At 42.4% G+C, this 22,551-nt stretch overlaps 1 protein-coding gene across 1 annotated transcript in view; it reads right to left on the reverse strand.

Annotated features, from left to right (window-relative positions):
* MIB1 (MIB E3 ubiquitin protein ligase 1) overlaps positions 1-22,551 on the reverse strand; it is a 119,420-nt gene that overhangs the window by 94,114 nt on the left and 2,755 nt on the right. The window contains exons 2-4 of the mRNA XM_065398373.1: positions 12,328-12,499; positions 8,393-8,522; positions 5,138-5,242 (exon numbers count right to left, since the gene is read on the reverse strand). Coding sequence (XP_065254445.1) covers positions 5,138-5,242; positions 8,393-8,522; positions 12,328-12,499 — 407 coding nt within the window. The remainder of the gene's footprint in view (positions 1-5,137; positions 5,243-8,392; positions 8,523-12,327; positions 12,500-22,551) is intronic.

Here is a 22,551-nt window from a genome sequence, read left to right on the forward strand (position 1 = left end):
AAGAACACAGAATGAACACTACAGAAATCGGAAATGTCTGAATACCATACTGGACCTGATAGCCTTGCCTGTGTAGCATCAGCTTGGGTAAGGGTTTGTCAGGGTTACCATTATAAAGCCTAGACACTTTTTGTGTAAGATGTTGTGACATTCATTTTAACTTATTATGGAGGAGTAAAACTTGACTTCTAACTTCTGGGCCCTGGAGAATATCAGAAAAAGCAGAATAAAAGGTATTTTGGTTGCTTTCAGAATTGTGTGTTTTAACTAACATCAGATTTTTTTATTTAAAAAGTTCTACTGGCTATTTCTCCAAAAGGGCCTGTCCCATAATATGAAAAAAAATTAAATGTGAAGAACAGCTACTGTATAAACCCAATTAAAAGTTCTCATAATTTCCCCTTCATTTAGCTTCTGCATATCCCCTAATCTAAATTGCTACCATCTGGTGTTACTCTTTATGGAACACAATTCCCATCAGGCAAAGGTCATTCTATGTTTGAGGGGATGGGAAGAGAAAACTGATTGGGCAATGCAAGTCAGACTATAGTAATGGGGGAGAGAGAACAAAAGAACAGGTGGTGGAAGATATACAAGCTAAACGTGCTTTCATAAAGGCCTTATCTCATTCTCCCACTTCCCCAGGCCTCTTGCAATGAGACTATCCTCTAGCAAGAGAGATGAACTGAAATCCATTCATGCCTCTCCTGATCCTTAAGATAGTGACAAATATAATGCTTACATCCCTTTAAACACACAATACCACCTCCTAGCCACTACTATCTCTAGGCGCTAGAAACAGTATGATTTGAATCCTTCTCTCAAATAAATTCTCAGCTTCTTAAAGCTATATGCCACTATTTAATAATAATACTATATATACACACATGCTTGAGAACAGATGCCAGTATAAATATATATTCATTTTTAAAACTGTGCACCAAATTTTATACTCCTACAGCTCCTCTGATACAGTACCAGTATAAATGAAGTATATTGTCAGTACAGACTATTTGTACTACACTGAGTCCATAAAAAGACTTGATTTCAAGATTTCATCCACTTTACCAGGATTTTATAGGGTAAATACACATAGTAGTCTGTTTCATACACTTGTGTTCACAGCACACTACAGTGTGTAACACAGTGGTTCTCAAACTTTTGTACTGGTGACCCCTTTCACATAGCAAGCCTCTGAGTGCGACCCCCCCCTTATAAATTAAAATCACTTTTTTATATATTTAACACCATTATAAATGCTGGGGGCAAAGTGGGGTTTGGGTTGGAGGCGGACAGCTCAAGACCCCCGTGTAATAACCTTGAGACCCCGTGAGGGGTCCTGACCCCCAGTTTGAGAACCCCTGGATATTGGTCAGTATCTTAGAGAATCTGGTATTGTACCTGCAGAAGCATAGACAGCTTTCCAATATGTATGGCTTATTCTTGGATAGATAAAAACCTTTAATATATACGTATTCTAAGTAAGCAAAAGCTCAGATTGTATCAGTTTACAGCAATTCTCTCCATGTTCTGTCAACATAACAAGGGATATACAAGTCAAAACCAACAGAACTATCATCTTCCCTCTTCTTTATATTATGCTTAACCAACACTTTTCAAAATTCCACTCCTCCTTTTGCTCAAGGATTTTTCCTGATTACCATGATAATAAAAATATTGATACTTCATGCACCAAAGGGCAGTTAGTAGATTTTTTCTTGAGGTAGTAATTTTATACCACTGATTTAAAGGCCAGCCTATTAAAACTTATTCTATTTTTAACTTAATCCTAAAGGACACACATAACTTGAATGAAGCAGTAACAATGGTCAACCCACCAGTACCTCACTATAGTTGTTCATGCCATGGAATCATGCCAAAAATTAATATTGACACTAAACTTTAGAAAGATGGCTATTTAAAAACAAGAAATGAGACTGATCACCCCATGCCAAAAATGACAGCAGAAACAAGTGTTCAGAGATAACTGTCAAAAATAATTAGAAACAATAAATGTCTGCTGTATCAGGAAAGACTGAAAATATTGGGACTGTTTAGAGAAAAGACGGAGGTAGACCAAGTAATGAATGATATGGAGAAGATGTATCAGACACTCCAAGCTACCCTCTTCTCTCTCTACAAGAACAAGGAGCTTTTCAATTAAACTGAACGACAGCAAATTTAAAATGGGTAAAAGGAAATATATTTACCAGAACGCATAATTAATATATATTGCCACATGATGTTGAGGCCAAGAGTTTAGCAGATTTCAAAAAAGGATTTACATGGCAAAAGAGGCCAAGAACATTAGATAGGATTAAAACCCTTACGCTTCAGGCCATACGCCAACTGCAAACGGAGTTAAAATGAAAACACCCCTATGAAAAGTTTCCATAATTGTCCACTGCATGGTTTCTTGCAATTTCCTCTTAAAGCATCAGGTTTGATCAGTGCCAGGGATAAGTTACTGGAGTGGATAGGCCACTGGTCTGATCCATGAGGCAGTTTCCTCTACTGTAGTGTACTACCCTAATTCTGTGTATGAAATTCCCCAGCAATATCCTAGGTGTAATGACAGATTTCTCTTACTTATTCAAAAAATTAACTGTGTGTTAATAAGCTTTGTTTTTAATCCTCTCAGAGAACTTTGATGTACTACTTTAAGGTAACTCACAATGTGTGTGGATGAACAGGCCTCAGATGGCAGTCAGGAAGAAAAGAAGTTTAAAATAATGCCAAAAGGAAAACAAGGGAAATGGATCCTTTCAGTTTCCTTCACCCTCTCAGCACTGTAGCTATTCAAACCTTGCTGGCAAATACCCACACACAGAGATAACTTACAGAGAACTCTGACATTAATGGAGTATAAACCCAAATTCTTTCTTCCAAACTCTCCACAATTGAGGGGAAGGTCCTTCGTAACGAAAAGAAAGAAAAGGTGGAGCCTAGAATGAACATTGTAGAAATGCAAACAATTTTTAAAGTTATTAAGCAAAGGAAATTTGGTAGCTGAGTGAATAAGTGAATTCCCAGGGAATAAGATCTATTTTAGAAATGTGTAGGTTTAAGGCACCCCATAGTGGTAACATGTTTGTAACATGTTACTGGCTCTAACTTTTGGATCCAAACAAAATGTTTATAGTCTTTTAGCAACCATGGTCAGTTAACCACATTTCCCCTCTGCCAGTGATATAAGATGGCAGATGGCTGTATTCCTTTAACCAGCACCATATTGTTTGAGTGCAGGCCTTCTTCCTCCCAGTTCCATGTAGTAGAGTCCACCACACTGTGCTGCCCCAAGTGCTGTTGATGCTTCTCTGAACACATGTCCTTTTAGCAGTCGATCACTTCCCTAGGCACCATGAGATAGCTGCCCTAATTGTCCCAAAATTAACATAAATATGGTGTAGCTGGTAGGTGTGGATGCACAAAGGTGGTTGTGATGGCAGCACTAAACCATATTTCTTGGTATCTTAAGTGATCACGTCCACTTTCTGGTCACAAAATTATAGCTAAAACTTGTTATGTGGACAGTTCCCGTTTGCTACAGACAATGCTGAAGCCTCAGTTCTGTTTCCATCCACAGTTATGACTGATAAACACAAACACTTTGAAACAAATAGGAAGTTACTAAAGAAACTGATTTATAGCAAGATAAGTTTTAAATGTACAATGTGAAAAATAAACTGTCAATATGGAAAATTAAAGCACATTTGATACAAAAATGCCAATGCAGTTTTTTTTAATTGAAGCTTCTTTTTAAAAATGGGTTACTATTCTTTATTAAATGGCTGATCAAACATCTCTGATTTGTACAGGGTAGTATCTATCAAAGAGGCTTCCACATACTAAACCATTCTATTTATGGTTGGACTATTAAGAGCTCTAATATCTATTTAGCCGATATTCTAAGAATATTAATAAATCTCCCAATTATAAATATTCCCCTTTGAGAATATGAGCCTCTTCAGTCAATTAAGAAGTATAATCAGATTAAAAGCAGATGGAGAAGTAACAAGTACACCTCTACCCCGATATAACGCTGTCCTCGGGAGCCAAAAAATCTTACCGCATTATAGGTGAAACCGCATTATATCAAACTTGCTTTGATCCGCCGGAGGGCGCAGCCCCCCCGGAGCACTGCTTTACCGCGTAATATTTGAATTCGTGTTATATCGGGCCGCGTTATATCGGGTAGAGGTGTACTGTATTTTGATTTTGTCCTAAATTAAACTACACTTTATCCTATAAGTGCGGATATGGTGCAAAATTTACTATTTTTACAAAAGCTGCTTTGTCAACATGTTAAATTTAATTCTTGTGGCAGGAATATGACAGAAGGACATTCTAATGTAAGTTAGTATATCTCCCTTCTGCAATATATAACCAAGAAATTTTTTTTAACAGAAATGATGCAATGATAATGCTCATTAATATGTCTCAGCAGTTGACAATCAAGGAAACTTTTCGTTGGTCCGCACTAGGGTAAGAGCTTATAAAAAGGAAACAGAGATATCAACAGAAGTCTCATTACCAAACCTGACCCACTTTTTGTGGTCTTGTTATACTCTAAAAGTTGTGAAATCAACTTGTGTTAAAGTCTGAAATGCAATAGCTCCAAAGTAGGAAAAAAATATTCTAAAACTATCTGAAAATGTTTTGAGTGTTCTTCACAGTGAAAATTAAATGACAACTGAAAGACTTGCAGTGTTTCTAATCTAGACACTTGGCATTGCGGAGATTTTCAAAAACCAAGTTCTGAGGCATTAAAGAAAAAGTTAGGGCCTTTTAAGGAAGTTTATAAATAAATAGTTCTATTTTTTACCAATTCTAATTAAAGTAAAACATTAATGCCGGGAGGAAAATTGCATTTGCAAATGTAAATATCTGTAATATTCAGGCAGAAGCTAGCTCTAAAGTATTAAACATCGGTTCAAATCATTTAAAAACTCTCAGATCAGACTTCCTTCCTAATGCATATTCATGATCCATCCAGCTGTATTCACAATGAACTGATTAACAGCATGGAAACGGACAGAAGGATATCACAAAAGGAGAATAAAAGCACAGCATAAGCTATTCTTACTACCCTCCCCTCCTCCAAGTATTTTACCCTTTGTGTTGCTTTACTCCTTACCATGCCCTCGAAGCCAACTCTGTAAAGATTTTTAGCGCCATTGTCCCATAAAACATATGCTGCACTGTGTGGGCTTGATGCACTCCAGTCCTGGATTTCAGTTACCTATTGAGTTTAAAAATAGAAAAATGGGTTACAAAAGTTTAGCAACATATTTTGAACTTTAAACTTCCTCCACCATTTCTACCTATAGTTAAAAGCATGATACAGCAGGGTTTACTGAAGCTTTTTTTTTTTAAAACCAGAACTCCAGTTCCCCAATGCCATTTTATCATTTTCTACCAACAACGTTCATACACCTTAATTAATGCTATCCCTAGGAAATAAACATCCAGATTGCCACTTCCATAAGATACATATTTTTCAAGTAAACCGGTTTAAAAATGGAAGAGAAGTACAAAATGAAATTTACTGGTTTACAATGTTTTTACAAGAAAAAAAACTTTCACTAAAAATACCAAAAATGGCAACAATTTATTCTCAGGACTTGTTTTTGTTTTAAGCTAGTTTGGTTACATCAGGCTGGTGGCCTACAGGTAGCAGTCTGTATTATATGACCCAATTTTAATTATAATCCCAGTCTTTAAATACCAGGACAGAAGGGGAATGAAGATGAAAATATTGGGTCTCTGTATTTTTTCTTTGCATTTCTGAAATACTGATGCCATGTACAAATGCAACCCTGAAGAGGCATCCATAACACACAAGCATCTTTCTGAATGTATTGTCTTTCTCCCAACACTTATCCAAAAGCCTCTCTCACTATTTGCTGTCTCCCTCTTTTCTTACCGTAGACCCCATCCTGAAAATATTTGTTCTTGTGCTTTACTTTAAGCATGAAAATAGTCCCACTGGTTAAAGTTAAGTGAACAAGTGTTTGCAGGAGAAGGACCTAAAGTGCGTGAGCTCTTCAGAGCAGTAATGCCACCTTTGCTTTGTAACATGCCATAGTAATATATGGTGCTATGTGATTAAGTCACTCATCTCCAAATGTGTTACCATGGCTACAACACCCATGATTACTACCACTGAAAAAAAGAAATATTTCTATTTTTCAGGTTTCATGGGGGAAACGGTGAAAATGACTATTCAGTATTTAATTAAATTCCCATTTATTGCTTGTAAGTTCCTCTGTGTAGAGCTTCCATATATCAATAACAGATTTATTGTAAATTGTTTTAATAAATAGGAAAATGTAATGGAAAAAACACAAAAATTGTCAGGGAGATATTGTCTCAAGGTGCCGTATCTGAAACTCCTTTTAACTTATGTTTTAAAAATTGGATTTCAAGTTTGTTGTTTCCCTTTAGTAATCACCGGATCCCAAAATGGCTAACTCCAGATTGTATATAGATTTTTCATAATACCAGAATACACAGTAACTATGCTTGCACAGCAAAATATTTTATTTAAATTATGTTTAGACTGCAAAATAAATTTGATTCAATGCATCAATTCACTAAAACAATAAAAGTTATTCTCATTTTCTATAATCTCTCTTTTATGTATGTTAAAGAAATTATACTATGCCTTACTTTCTGTTTAAAATTCACATTTATAATCAAGTTCTTCTGGGCATATAATTAATTCTCCTGCACGTTTTCTACAGTTTCTGTTTCCTATAGCACGGTGAGCAAACTTTTTGGCCCGAGGGCCACATCTGGGTGGGGAAATTGCATGCAGGGCCATGAATGTAGGGCTGGGGCAGGGGGTTGGGGTGCGGGAGGGAGTGTGGGATGTGTGTGGGGGGGTGTGGTGTGCAGGAAGCAGCTCAGGGCAAGGGGTTGGGGCAGAGGAGGGGTGCGGGGTGTACAAGGGGGCTCAGGGAAGGGGGTTGGGTGCAGGAGGGGGTGCAGAGTGCGGGAGGGGGTTCAGGGCAGGAGGTTGAGGTGCAGGAAGGGTGCGGCAGGGGGTTGGGGTGCAGGATGGGTGCAGCAGGGGGCTCAGGGCAGGGAGTTGGGGTGCGGGGTGCAGGAGGGGTTCAGGGTGCGGGCTCCGGCCCGGCCAGGCTCCCTGCCTGCCTGCCCTGACCCTGCACCACTCCCGGAAGCAGCCAGCACCACATTCCTGAGGCCCCTGGAGGAGGGAGGGGAAGACAGAGGGCTCCGTGCACTGCCCTCGCCTGCGGGTACCTCCCCCAAAGCTCCCATTGGCCGCAGTTCCCTGTTCCCGGCCAATGGGAGCTGCGGGGGGCGGTGCCTGCAGGCGAGGGCAGCACACGGAACCCTTTGTCCACAGCTCCCTGAGGGGCCGCAGGCACATGGTGCCGGCCGCTTCCGGGAGCAGGGTGGGGCCCGCGGCACCACAGGGTGGCAATCCCGCAGGCTGTAGTTTGTCCACCCCTGTCCTAGAGTCATGATTTGTCAATTAACAGAACTGCATCTGATTTTATATTAAGTTCTAACATGCTGAAGAGATCTTTATTTCAAGACATCAGGCTAACACATAAAACTATTTAATGAACAAGTCAGTAATGTAGTACCTCCAACTAAAGAACTTCCAGAATTGTCTAAACTCCAAAAAAGCCCAAATCTAATAAAACTGGAAGAGCCCCCAAAATAATAGATCACAAAGTAGAAACCTGTTAAGTAAGCACTTAAATTTTAAAATAACCTGCTGAGCCAGTGATATACAGAACAACTTGATTTCTCTGATAGCAGTGAAGAGAAAGCAAAATCCCCTGTTGTGAAGGTTGATTGAGTGGGTATGTCTGAGAATGTTAGTTTTTACATGAACTCCTGAATGGTCCTAAAGCTCACCCAAAATATTTATTTTTATGAACATTCCAAAAACAGGGAATTGAGATAATCTGCAAGTCTCGTATTTTCAATTTTGATCATTTAAGCTCAAGACTACATTCTATAAGAGTGGTTCTCAAACTTTTGTACCGGAGACCCCTTTCACACAGCAAGCCTCTGAGTGCAACACCCTCCACCCCCTTATAAATTAAAACACTTTTTAAAATATTTAACACTATTATAAATGCTGGAGATGAAGCGGGGTTTGGGATGGAGGCTGTAGCTCACAACCCCCCATGTAATAACCTCATGACCCCTTCAGGGGTCACGACCCCCAGTTTGAAAACGCCTGTTCTATTATAACTTACAGCAGTATAAGTGGTACCCGTTTTAAAACAAACACTTTAATGGTAAACAACGTTTATGTTTCACAAGTTTATAGCGACATAATCTAAGCACTTGTTACCCATAAGTAATATGTGATGTATTTTCTTATTTAAACCATTTTCGCTTTTACCTTCCCCCTACGTCCATTGCCACCATCTTGATCTTCCCATTGCCAATCAACTCCTCGTACCACCCTGGCACCTGCAAAGATTCCTCTTGCTGTAATTTTCTTTGATTTACGACGAGACTCTAACAGCACCCTAAAGTTAAAAATCAAATGACAAGTTAATAAAAGCAACACACAAGAGGTCCTGAAATGGAGCATTTAACCAACACATAACATTACTGAACATTAAAAATCCTACAAAATTAAAAACTAGGAAATGCAGGGTTAAGTGAGTAAGTTCATCTTTATGAGAAAGCTCAGCACACTATTGAAAATTCAGCATTCTGAAAAGTCACATGGTGAAAAGCTCTTCTTTCCATGTCTAAATTTTACTTTTTTGCAAATAATATTTTAAGTAATATTAAGATAATTGGATTTGTACCTCCAGGGTTCCTGATAATACATTTTATTGTTTTGGCAATATGATGCTAACACCTACATACGGGTATTATCAGATATTGTTAAGGTCAGTAATGCAGCATGCAAGCTCATTTATAAACAATGTATTTTTGCTCCCGTCAGCAAATTTCAAGATCTACGTAAATCTGTATTTTCCCCTAATTTTGTATCGTCTTTTTATTCTGGCAGTTATTGTGACACCCTGGCACCCCCATATTCATCACTGTCATAGAATTATGGTATGTTTTGTACAAAGTATACCTTGTGGGGTATCATTCTAAAAGTCTTGATCTGTTGAATGTTAATATCCTGTTGGATTGTATGTGCTATCGTATGTGAAGTTATGAAGTTTTGCTATGTGTGTGTTACTGAAAGATGTTGTGAAGTTGGAAGCACCCACAACAAGCCTTTCAGGTACAACAATGAAGAAGCTAGACAGAGCTAATGGCACATAAACAAAGACAACGGCCATGGAAAAGGCTTGTCCTCACCAGGGGATGCTTCAGACAGCCTACGGCTAATGGCTGCCATGACTCATCAAGCATGCACGGGCATGTGACCAGACCACATGATACTGAACTCCATTTTGATACCTGTATTTTTCCACAAACTGGGCTGGGAACTTGGCTTGGAACAAAAGGGGTTCCCGCCTTATGGAAGAAACTATAAAAGGAGGAAGTGACATCACCAAGAGGCCTCACTCCCTCTACAACTCAATACCTGGAAACACCTGAGAAACAAAGACTGAACTGGGGGAAGTGCTGGACCCAGGCTGGAAAAGAGGATTCCTGCCTGTATATAAAACATCTACAAACTGCTTGTCCTATCTAACAAGGTGAGACACTGTTTGTCAAAACCTGTGTATTGTATAAGATTTAGATTGTGTTTCTGTTTATTTGCTAGGTAATCTACTTTGATCTGTTTGCTGTCACTTATAATCACTCAAAATCTGTATTTCTGTAGTTAATAAATCTATTTTATATTTTTTTACCTAAAACAGTGTGGTGTGAGTGAAGTGTTTGGGGGGAAAAAATCGCAGCTCAGTTAACAAAGATGGAAGGGGCAGACTGGGTATAACTCTCATATACTGGTCATGTTTTTGACCAGGGCAGGAAGATATAGCTCTGGCATCCTAGGCTGGGGAGCTTCGGGTATTTTGGCTGAAGCCTCTCTATTGTTGGTGCATGCATTCATGAACACAGCTGGGTGTGGCCCCTGCCTGTGGATGATGGTTTGAGTGCAAGCTTGGAGGGCTTTGCACATTGTGAGGAGGGAGCCCAGATTAGTAAAACAGAGGGCTCATTTGTACTCCAGTACCAGGTGGCAGGACCCATCACAGTTATATTTTGGTATCAGGCTATTATTCCACCTTGTTTTCATATTGGAGGTCATTTGACATTTTTTTCTTCTTCCTATTGCACATTTTGGAATCCTTCACTCAATATTTCAACTTGTCTTCCATCACTCTTATTTTTCTGTAGTGCAAAATTGTTCTCAAAATCTCTTCTCCTGCCCACCCTCAATTTTCTGCAGAATGTAAGTTACATGTCCCCAACAGATCTGCCTGAACAGGGTACTTTCTTGACTGCAAGTGGAGGTAGGGAAAGACCTGAACAGGTAAAATTAAAATTTTCTCTGAAGAGCCACCATTCTGAATGCCCATACTCCCCCACTCTGTTCCCTAAAAGTCACGATGACATGAAGCCTGAGATTTTTGGCAGACAAAGCATATCTTTAATCTAAGCAGAACCTTAGATTCCTCCTCTCCACCCCCACAGCCCCGCAACCATTTTAGGAAGAGAATAAAACTCTCCTGCTGAATTTATCACAGTCAGCAGATGAGGAGCCACAGAGGAATAAGCTGCTATTGCAAACTATGCAAACAGCAGATCAAAAGTCTTCTTAGTGATTCCTTCTACTTTTCCTATCCAACGAATGAATGAGCGTGACGGAGTCCATAAAGAGATGTTTTGTTTGGAACAGGATTTTAGCCTTCTGTCAAAAAAATGTTACAATGTCTACAAAACAGAGATTTATCAATAGTAGATTTGACATCAGCATGTAGTTCACCATACTATTCTGGATTCAGGAATTAAATTGGCTGAGCTCTCAGTTTACCTTCACCAAAGAATAATGGAATATCTCTGAACACATCTTTTGAACCTTCCCTCAATTTCCATTGCAAAAAAAGTTAAATATTTTCAGTTCATTTTTCACAGCAAAGTGGATCCAACAGCAACAGGTTTCTGGAAGCTAACGGAGCCTTTCTGTGTATATGAGCTACATCATCAAGGCAGAAGTCAAAGTGGGCTACAGGAAGAAGCTAAGGGGATGAGCATTAAGAGGACATAAGTATATGGTGAGTCTATGGATTGCTATCACTGCTTATCTCTGAAAACAAGACGAAAAGGGCATGTGCTAGAACAGACTAACTCACAGAAACGTTTTGGCTACATCAAATACCTCTTTTTAAAAGGGACTGGAAAGTTCAACTATCAAGCAATATAAAGAAGACTATTCTGCCTATCATTGCAATGGGATTTTAAACAGAAGCAGATTTGAAGAAAAAAAAAAATGTTGTATAGAAATCAATTTCTCTACCAGGTCATTTTCTGTATTCTATTAAATATTATTAAAGACTTGTGTTTGAAAAAGACATCTTCCCCTCACTGGCCCAACTTATCCTTTATGCCTCATCTTCCAGCAAAGTCATAATCCTGTTTCTAATTCAGATATCCTGTTGACATTATGTATTTTGGTGCCGGTATACTACAGTGGTACAAACATCAGAAATGCACAGATAGGTGATCTGTTAATAAAGCAATTACTGTTGGCATTTAAGTGGTCATGGTTGGGCTTCAAAGATAAATGAACAGAAAAATACACTGCAGACTCTACTGGACAGTCTGGAAGCTCCAATTTCATGTCTCCCCAAATGTATACCTGCTATGTAAAAGCTCAGGTATGAAAAACACTATACTTAATGTGTATTTGTTTCAGAAAATATATGAAAAGCAGTCTCAGTCTTTCACAGAAAGAATGACGACTTTTCATTGACATTACTTGTATATGAAACTTTTTTTTCAAGAAGAAATACACTGTTCTGCCCCCTTTCCTTATCACAAACAGAAGTAGAGCTAGTGAAATTAGGACTCTGACACAGTAACAATACAGAATGCTGTAAGGAAAGAAGAAATACTGAGTTTGAGACACTATAATACTCAGCACCTACATAATTATTTTAATTTTAATTCTCAAAGCATTTAACAAAGGGCATGTACCATATTCCCATTTTACAGAGAGAAAGCATGACAGAGAGGTTAGGTGACTTGTCTAAGGCTGCAAAATAAATCAGTGGCAGAATCGGGAACAGAATCTGTGTCTTGAGCAAATACTTTATATCGCTAAATTTATAGTAACCAAATTAGCAGTTAGAAAAACTATTTATCTACAATAAGTTACTTCCTCTATTTAAACTCAGGAAAAAACACACATTTTACCTTTCACTTCCTGGTGTGGTTATTCTATAAAAACGATGCCTCAGGTGATGTTTGTCCCCATGATAACAGACTGTGCATAAGTCATAATTTGTGCATTCAGCACATTTCCATCTGATGCCAATGATTGGTTGCTGTCGACAAGTATCACACATAGTTCCATCATGCTTGATACCTATGAAAACAAGAATGTGACACCAGTATGATTTAAAAAAATACTATTTAGATCTTTATTGCCATCCAAAATTAAGTTAAATGTTTATCAAAGAATACTTGAGCAAGTAGGGTTCAGTAGGGGCAACCATATTAGCCTATGCCAATCAAGGAACTATGGATGAGGGAAGAGGTTTGGGGACTATCCTTCATCTTTCTGGTTGCTAGTCCATGGGTCCTTCCCCTCTCAACAATTAAATATATATTGCAGACCACATGTCTTTTTTTCCCAGCTATATACTCAATTCAGATATTCTAAGAGGAAAGATAATGAAGTTTCCTTTAACTTCTAGAGATTAAATGGTCAGAAATCCCCATCAAAAATACTAATCTCCTGGGGAGTTTTAACTGTCAGGTTAATTCTCTATCAATGGATCAATAAGGAACTGTAACAACTATTGTGCAATGAAACAGTTTATGTTAAGGATCTAACAGTTGATGCTTTAGTCTGATTTATATTTAACATCCGTAGGACAACAAAGGAGCTTAAATTCTGTCCATCTATATTTTAAACCACAGTTTGAAAAATGTACTTGCCCATTACCAGTAGGAAGCTCTCATGGACAACTGCCATTATTTCAATAAAAATAACAGGAGTACTTGTGGCACCTTAGAGACTAACAAATTTATTAGAGCATAAGCTTTCGTGGGCTACAACCCACTTCTTCGGATGCATATGCATCCCACGAAAGCTTATGCTCTAATAAATTTGTTAGTCTCTAAGGTGCCACAAGTACTCCTGTTATTTTTGCGGATACAGACTAACACGGCTGCTACTCTGAAACCTGTCATTATTTCAATAGAATCTATGCTTTGATTTTAAAAAAATTAAGTGTCTAGCTCTTTTGGTTATTAAGGTAACTTGCCAAACCTGAACCACATGCAAACCGCTGGAGCATTGTTTCCTAAGTCTGCCAAAAGACAGCCCCAAAGCCTCTCCATATGCTCATAGCTTTTCCAAGCTATAGCAGAGTAAGAACCAAGCAGGCCTAAAAGCGGTCACTGCTGCTGTTCAGAACCCTGTGAACAGCAGTGAAATGGACAAGAATCAAGTCAGCTTTACTCTGCTAATATTTAAGAATGTTACCAGCACCAGAAGCGATAAGCAGTGGTGCTATTCAGTGATCAGGACAATGCAAAAATGGATGCTAGAGGAGGGTTAGAGTAGCGGAGAATCCCCCCCAGTTACCTAGCCTTAAGACAGCTAGGCATCTCTGACATTAGAGAGGAAACAGACCAAATAAATAAAAGGTTCCTTCTCTTGTCCAGAAGGAACAGTGGTTTGGGAGTGAAGGCTTCAAATTTATCAGCCACCTACTAGCTAGATACTGATTTGAAAGATGGAAACCTCGTGCAAAGTGGCCACAGTGGTAGGAACCAGTACTCCTTTTACCAACAGCTTGGAGGAGGGGGACCGCAAAGGGGAGGAAGAGAACTGCCTTTCCATCTGGCCATTGCTCTCACCCCATCTTTTATCTGTCCTTGACTATAAAGATATATGGTAAACGTCTAAGCTTGTGTGTGAAGATTCCCCCAGCCCAGGAACAGTGGAAAACAGCCATAGGGCTGCCTTCTGAGGACCCCCTTGTACATCCAGGTATCGGAGGCATGTCATTTTTACCACACTAAATTGTAAAAATGACTCAAAGGCACCAAACTCCTTATTTCCTACTTTGAGGTCTTAATGGAGTGACGCTGCCAATTAGACAAAGTGAATAACAGTTAATCCTTTTTGCTTGTAGAGTCTGCAACATCTCTAACCACTTACTATTCTGCCTCTTATATCATCCCAGGGCCTACCTAAAAGGGACTTTACGGAAAATAACTTATTTTTTTTCCTCGTTGTTTAAATTCCTTGGTTGATCTAAACTCATCCTCTCTTCAGAGACTATTTCCTCTTCCCTTTTACATCCCTGATTCAATAACTCCCTCCACATTCAAGATTGCATCTTGTTTAGTGCAATACTGAAAGTTGAAATAATGATCACCAAGAGGCGACCAATTTATATGCCGTGGGAAAGGGAAAGTTGCGGGGTGGGGGGGCAGAGGAATTTGTCATTTTTAATTAAAGTTGGGCTACAAATGACTACTCTAGAAAAGTTGGGGGTAATATGCACCCCACCTCCACACCATGCAAGATACTAATCAGCACTACCAAGGAGAAGCGATTCAGGCAGGAAGATAAAGAGACAAGACTAAAAAAAATCAAGGTGATTCTGCAGCAAATGGGGGGGGGATTAGCTTTTTAAAACCCCACTGTTTTAGTAAACAAACATGTATAGAATTACATTATCATCAGCATTCATCTGGTCAAAGTTAATACACAAGAAATATAACCAAAACACATGGCGTTATGATGAATCTCAAATATCTTGGCAATCCACAATTTCTCTCTTTGATTGAATCAAGCTGTCTGTTACTAGATCAATATAAAACATGTTTTATTGTTCACTTAAATGAAAATAAAGTTTCAACAACTGAAATTATAAAATATTTAAGGCAGGACTTAACTATTAAGACAGATGTAAATAAATGTGGAACATGACTCTTCAAGTTAGATATTTTTAATGAAGAGTCTGACATTTTAATCCAATAAATTATTTGTATTAACCATGTGCATATTCACAAGAGGGAAGCAGAAACTCACTTTATAACTTTGACAGATCACAGATTAGTCAGTGATATTTTTGGGTTAAATCTTGCCTTATATTAGCATTAAAAAATTTCTGAAAATGGTTTTGAGATTTTTGTACTTGAGATTTATGTACGTTTCCTGTTCCTTTTTTGTTTAACACAAACATATTTGTGGAAGAAAACTGTGCTAAATAGCAAACCTGTAAAATCTAAACAAGTATACAATATGATAGTGAAATATCACTATGATCGGAAATACAGCTAACACAAAAATGCTTCCTATGAAACAAAGTTGAGGCACAGATTTGTTCTTTGCCATTTGAACACTAATGGTTACAATCAGACGGTATACCAGCACACGAGACCCACTGATGGCATAAAGTCTGCCCATACAGATGTCAAGACTGGGGCCTCCATCTCTATTTATCCATGAAACAAAGAAGTACACACATACAGCAAGAGCATGTTTCCCAAAACTGCCTCACCAATGTAGCTCATCTCTGAAATGGAAGTGTAGTGTCTAGCCCAGGGGTGAGCAAACTACGGCCCGCGGGACCGTACAGCCCGGCCCCCGCTCCTCCCCCCCCCCACTGTTCCCCCTCGCCCGCAGCCTCAGCTAGCTCGCTCCGCCGCAATGCTCTGGGCGGCAGGGCTGTGAGCTCCTGGGGCAGCGCAGCTGCAGAGCCCGGCCTGACCCGATGCTCTGTGCTGCGTGGTGGCGGCAGCATGGCCCAGCTCCAGCCGGGCGGCGTGGCTGTAGCGCCACCAGCGCTCCAGGCAGCGCGGTAAGGGGGCAGGGAGTGGGGGGGGAAGGGTTTGGATAGAGGGCAGGGGAGTTCGGGGTGGTGGTCAGGGGGCGGGGGTGTGGATGGTGGTCGGAGGGGAAACAGGGGGTTGAATGGGGGCAGGAGTCCCGGGGGCAGTCAGGAAAGGGGGGGGTTGGATGGGGCAGCAGGGTGCAGTCAGGGGCAGGGGTTCCGGGGGCAGTCAGGGGACAGGGAGAAGGGGTGGTTGGATGGGGCAGGGGTCCTGGGGGGGCATCAGGAATGAGAGAAGGGGTTGGATGGGGGAAGGGGTCCCGGGGGGACAGTCAGGAATGAGAGGAGGGGTTGGATGGGGCGGCGGGGGTCGGGGTGTGTGTGGATGGGGCAGGGATCCCAGAGGGGCCATCAGGGAACAGGGGGGGTTGGATGGGGCAGGAGTCCGGGGGGGGCAGATAGGAGGGGGAGCCGAGGCCATGACCCCCTCCCCTAAGCAGCCCTCCATACAATTTATGAAACCCGATGTGGCCCTCGGGCCAAAAAGTTTGCCTGCTCCTGGTCTAGCCAGTACCTCTAGACATGGAGTAAGAACTTCATTTCAGAAGTCACTGAACAATCTTCAGACAACACTGAGTTTTAGTAAGCAATGTTACTCTGGTCTGGAGTAAGATTGCTAATTAAGGGTATGTCTACACTACAAGAGTAGTTCGATTTCACTTAAATCGAATATGTGTAATCGATATTACAAAGTCGAACGTGTGTGTCCACACTAAGGACAGTAATTCGACTTTGTGAGTCCACACTAACGGGGCAAGCGTCGACATTGGAAGCGGTGCACTGTGGGCAGCTATCCCACAGTTCCCGCAGTCCCCGCTGCCCATTGGAATTCTGGGTCGAGCCCCAAATGCCTTCTGGGTAAAAAAATGTGTCGAGGGTGCTTTTGGGTACCTGTCGTCATCCGTCCGTCACTCCCGCCCTCCCTCCCTCCCTGAAAGCGCCGGCGGGAAATCAGTTCACGCACTTTTCTGATCAGTGACAGCGCGGACGCCACAGCAGTGCGAGCATGGATCCCGCTGCGACCATCGCTGCAGTTGTGGCCGTTCTCAACGCCTCGCAGCTTCTCATCCACCTTTACCAGAGGCAGATGCAGAGAAATCAGGAGAGGAGGCTACGGCACCACCGTGAGGGCCTGAAGTCGGAGAGTAGCTCAGAGCTCTCAGAAACCACGAGACCCTGCGCCCAGGACATCACGGTGGCAATGGGTCTTGTGGATATTGTGGAACGGCGATTCTGGGCCCTGGAAACAAGCACGGACTGGTGGGACCGCATAGTGCTTCAGGTCTGGGATGAATCCCAGTGGCTGCGAAACTTTTGCATGCGGAAGGGGACTTTCCTCGAACTTTGTGAGTTGCTGTCCCCTGCCCTGAAGCGCAAGGACACCCAGATGCGAGCAGCCCTGACTGTCCAGAAGCGAGTGGCCATAGCCCTCTGGAAGCTTGCAACGCCAGACAGCTACCGGTCAGTCGCGAACCACTTTGGTGTGGGCAAGTCTACCGTGGGGGTTGTTGTCATGCAAGTAGCCAAGGCAATCGTGAAGGTACTGCTGTCAAAGGTAGTGACCCTGGGAAACGTGGAGCTCATCATAGATGGCTTTGCCGCGATGGGATTCCCAAACTGCGGTGGGGCTATAGATGGGACTCACATCCCTATCCTGGGACCGGACCACCAGGCCAGCCAGTACATTAACAGAAAGGGCTACTTTTCAATGGTGCTGCAAGCACTGGTGGACCACAGGGGACGTTTTACAAACATCAACGTCGGATGGCCGGGCAAGGTTCATGACGCTCGCGTGTTCAGGAACTCTGGTCTGTTTAGACGGCTGCAGGAAGGTCTTTACTTCCCGGACCACAAAATAAGTCTTGGGGATGTGGAGATGCCTACAGTGATCCTCGGGGACCCTGCATACCCGCTAATGCCCTGGCTCATGAAGCCCTATACTGGCGCCCCGGACTCAGAAAAAGAACTTTTCAACTACCGTTTGAGCAAGTGCAGAATGGTGGTGGAGTGTGCCTTTGGCCGTCTCAAGGGGAGATGGAGAAGCTTACTGACTCGCTGTGATCTCAGCGAAACCAATATCCCCATCGTGATAGCTGCTTGCTGTGTGCTCCACAATCTGTGTGAGAGCAAGGGGGAGACCTTTATTGCGGGGTGGGAGGTTGAGGCAAATAGCCTGGCTTCTGATTACGCCCAACCAGACAGCCGGGCGATTAGAAGATCCCAGTGGGACGCGCTGTGCATCAGGGAGGCTTTGAAAGCTAGGTTCCTGACTGAGCAGGGTATCCAGTGACTGTTTAGTTTGTGGACACAGATGCTGAACCTGCCCCCGTTTCTTTACCCAGTTAATATTGACTATCCTTCCAAGTTACATACCCCCTTCACCACCTTCCCAACAAATAAAATCTGTTCCGTTTTGTTAATGAACAACGTTGTCTTTAATACTGTTTTCGCGGGAATGTTTTAAACCGGGACGCAGACTGTGGCGGGGGGCGGGTTTAGTGTTCTGATGCAAATGATGCTTCTAAACTCTGGGAATGACAGGCTCCGCAGTGGTGGATTGGTTGTTTCAACGGAGCCTGCCAGCAGTCCTGGCCGGGACTGCGTGTATGTGTCGGCCAAGTGACTTTCTGGCAGGGGGCGGAGGGTTACAGACCCCCTGCTGCGTGGCTCTGTGATCCAGGATAAGGACCGCGGCATAAGATCTATAACTGCCCTCCCCCGCCACAAAGTCACAGATGAACCCCCCCGCCCCCCAGAACATGAAAACCACCTCCCAGACTGACCAGGGTAACTGGTGACCGCACTGTGTATGTGTCCTGATGCTGGACCTGCCCCCGCCTCTGTAGCCTGCTAAAGGTGGCTGTCCTGTCCAATTACCAAACCCCTTCCCCCCCTTCAGACAGAATCTCCTCTAAAAGAAAATCTTGGAAACAGTACTTAACAGAAACAAATATTTTATTATGAACCGCACATGAAAAGGGGGGGTGGGAAACTTGGACGGGGGCTTGTGTGAGATGGGTAGGAAAGGACTTTTCAAACTTTGGGGAACGAGAGCCTTCTAGTGCTACAGCAGTCTGCAGGGGTTGACTGAAAGTTTTAACGGCCCTTGCCGCCCCTCCTTCTTTGCACTTTGGGTGAGGGGGGTGTGGGACTTTGTGGCGGGGAAGGGCGGTTAGAGATAGACTGCAGCGGGGCTCTGTCCTCCTGCCTCCGGTCTTGCAGAACATCCACAAGGCGCCGGAGCGTGTCCGTTTGCTCCCTCATTAGTCCAAGCAGGGTTTGAGTAGCCTGCTGGTCTTCCTGACGCCACCTCTCCTCCCGTTCCATGACTGCTCGGTGCATTTCTGACAAGTTCTCCCTCCACTGTGTCTGCTGGGCTGCCTGGGCTCGTGAGCAGTCCATTAGTTCATAGGACATGTCCTCACGCGTCTTCTTCTTCCTCCTCCTAATCTGCGCTAGCCTCTGGGAGTGTGATGCCAGGCTGGGTTGGGAGTCAGTCGCAGATGTGTCTGTGGGAATGGGAAAAAGGGAGTGAATTCCTGAGACAGATAAATGAAGTTGTTAACAAAGAACATAGTCTTTCTCTGTGAACAACACCATGCACTGCACCTTTCACATGCGCACTCAGGACAAGGTCGAATTTTCGGCCCTCGCCTTCAGTGCCTGGGGTCTTGCACTTGCGATCCGAGAAGCGTGGCAGGACACCTCAACTTTTGTAGCAGGAAAACATGGTAAGCCGTAGACTTGTGGCAGCTTAAAACTTTAATAGTAGCACTGGGCTCCTTTCGCATTGAAAGCAATGCCACTCTCTGCTGGCAGCAATCAGGGAAGCATGAGCTCTGCCCCTGTCCCACCACCTCGCGGCTGTCCCAGGGAAAGATCCCTGTATGCTGCCCCTCTGCCGCCTCCACCGTGTGGCTGTAAAGCAGTCCCAATACTAACATTCCCCTCCCTAATTCAAAGCAGGGCGTCATGTGCGACATCACGCTGATGAGGATCTCGGAGAGCGACAGGGGACGGATGCTTCGGGAGAGCATGCAGAAACCAGGGCCGTATGCCACCATGCTCTGCCGTGCTATGATCCCAGACTACTTGATAGAGTCATGGCGTGGGAACGTGTCGTACCACGGTGGACCTAACAAGATCGCCCTGCCAAGGAACCTGATGCACAGGCTTGAGCAGTACCTCCAGGAGAGCTATGCTGAGCTCTCCCATGAGGACTTTGTGTCAATTCCCGGATATATAGACCGTATTTTGGTGTAGCTGTACTGGAAGGGACTACAGAGTGGAGCGTCCTGTGGTTGCCTAATCATGAAAATCGGGACATTATTTGATTTTTTTTACATAGTTGGGACTAAATAGTTGCCTACGGCCAAGAAATCATGAACACCCAAGTGTTGATATTATTAATATTCCTGTTGTGTTATAAATAAAAGTTTATATGTTTAAATGAATGAATGAAAACCCCATTGTTAACAATATAAATATTACAGTTATGTTAAAAATAAATGTTTAGATGTTGAAAGCACTTACTGCTTGACCCTTCCCCTGATTCGGTGTCCGGGGTAACGGATGGGGACGGTTGGTAGGGGATCTCGGTAAGGGTGATGAAGAGCTCCTGGCTGTCGGGGAAATCAGCGGTGCCAGCGCTGTCGACTGCCTCGTCCTCCTCATCTCCTTCCTCATCTTCCCCGTCCGCTAACATTTCCGACGAGGAACCGGCCGTGGACAATATCCCATCCTCAGAGTCCACGGTCAGTGGTGGGGTAGTGGTGGCGGCCGCACCTAGGATGGAATGCAGTGCCTCGTAGAAACGGGATGTGTGGGGCTGGGATCCGGAGCGTCCGTTTGCCTCTTTGGTTTTTTGGTAGCCTTGTCTCAGCTCCTTGATTTTCACGCGGCACTGCGTTGCATCCCGGCTGTATCCTCCCTCTGCCATGGCTTTAGAGATCTTCTCGTAGATCTTTGCATTCCTTCTTTTGGAGCGCAGCTCGGAAAGCACGGACTCATCGCCCCACACAGCGCTCAGATCCAAGACTTCCCGATCAGTCCATGCTGGGGCCCTCTTTCTATTAGATTGCACGGCCATCTCTGCTGGAGAGCTCTGCATCGTTGCCAGTGCTGCTGAGCTCGCCACGCTGTCCAAACAGGAAACGAGATTCAAACTGCCCAGACAGGAAAAGGAATTCAAATTTTCCCGGGGCTTTTCCTGTGTGGCTGGTCAGAGCATCCGAGCTCGAAGTGCTGTCCAGAGCGTCAACAGAGTGGTGCACTGTGGGATAGCTCCCGGAGCTATTACCGTCGATTTCCATCCACACCTAGCCTAATTCGATATTGCCATTTCGAATTTAGCGCTACTCCTCTCGTTGGGGAGGAGTACAGAAGTCGAATTTAAGAGAGCTCTATGTCGAACTAAATAGCTTCGTGGTGTGGACGGGTGCAGGGTTAATTCGATGTAACGGCGCTAAATTCGACATAAACTCCTAGTGTAGACCAGGCCTTAGAGATAAAAGCCTCATTTTCCCCCCCAAGATCCAGCAGGACAATTTTCATTTTAACCAAGACAGTTGCAGAAATGCTAGGGAATTGCAAGATTTGATACTTATGAAGCATTAATATAACCTTGCAATAGTGATTACAGTCTACAACTACTACTACAAACATTTAAAATAAGTAATTTTTAAATACAAACAGCACCTGTCAATTGCTATGTGCCTACAAAATGTATTTTGACAAGTGCACAGGCCTGTGAGTAATGAAATCAAATTATTAAATTCAGTTTTTTATATATATCTAAACACATTTTTGGAAAATAAACTATTTTGGAAGTCTAAATCTGTTTACAGGCCTCATGTTTCTTTATGTTTGACAGTAGGAACAGATTTTGGCTTCAAGCACTTCAATCAATAGAATTGATTATACATTCCATATACATTCTATAGCAAAGTCCATAGATTTCGTGGCAATCTGGTAGAAAAACCAGAAAGTTCCAACAGTGGAAACAAATCCACAGTGTGTATTATACTGAGAATTCCTTTTATTAGGTATTCAAAACAAGGAATGATTATAAAATTGAGCTAGCGCACTTGTAGTTATTTGAAAACCAATTGAATTTTTATTTTATAAATAGTACTTTAACAGTATATCCCAAAGAATTACATGACAAGCAATTTCATTTCAAGGTCTCTATGCATTAATCAAGATTAATTTCAATATTTTGAGAAGAATAAAAATATCATTCCATGATTTTTGGTTATTTATCTAGCTGTAATGCACTTATTTCATTGGTATATTATCCTGGTAGTAACGGTGGAGTGTAAAATGGGTTAATTTTATTATATATTATAATAAAACATCAGAGCTATTTGTATATATCCAGAAACATATGAAACATATTTTGGGCTTGCTTTACTGCAGAATTAACTTGAACCCTGTCTGTACACAAAAGCCCTTAACTCGAGTATGGCAGTGCTCTTAACCTCAGTTGGCTGGCCTGTGGGGTACAGGTTAATGCTCAAGTTAGCACAATTCATCAGGTGCTAACACAATCACTTTGTGTAGT

The sequence above is a fragment of the Emys orbicularis genome, chromosome 2 (genome assembly GCF_028017835.1).
Source record: "Emys orbicularis isolate rEmyOrb1 chromosome 2, rEmyOrb1.hap1, whole genome shotgun sequence".
Lineage (NCBI taxonomy): Eukaryota > Metazoa > Chordata > Testudines > Emydidae > Emys > Emys orbicularis.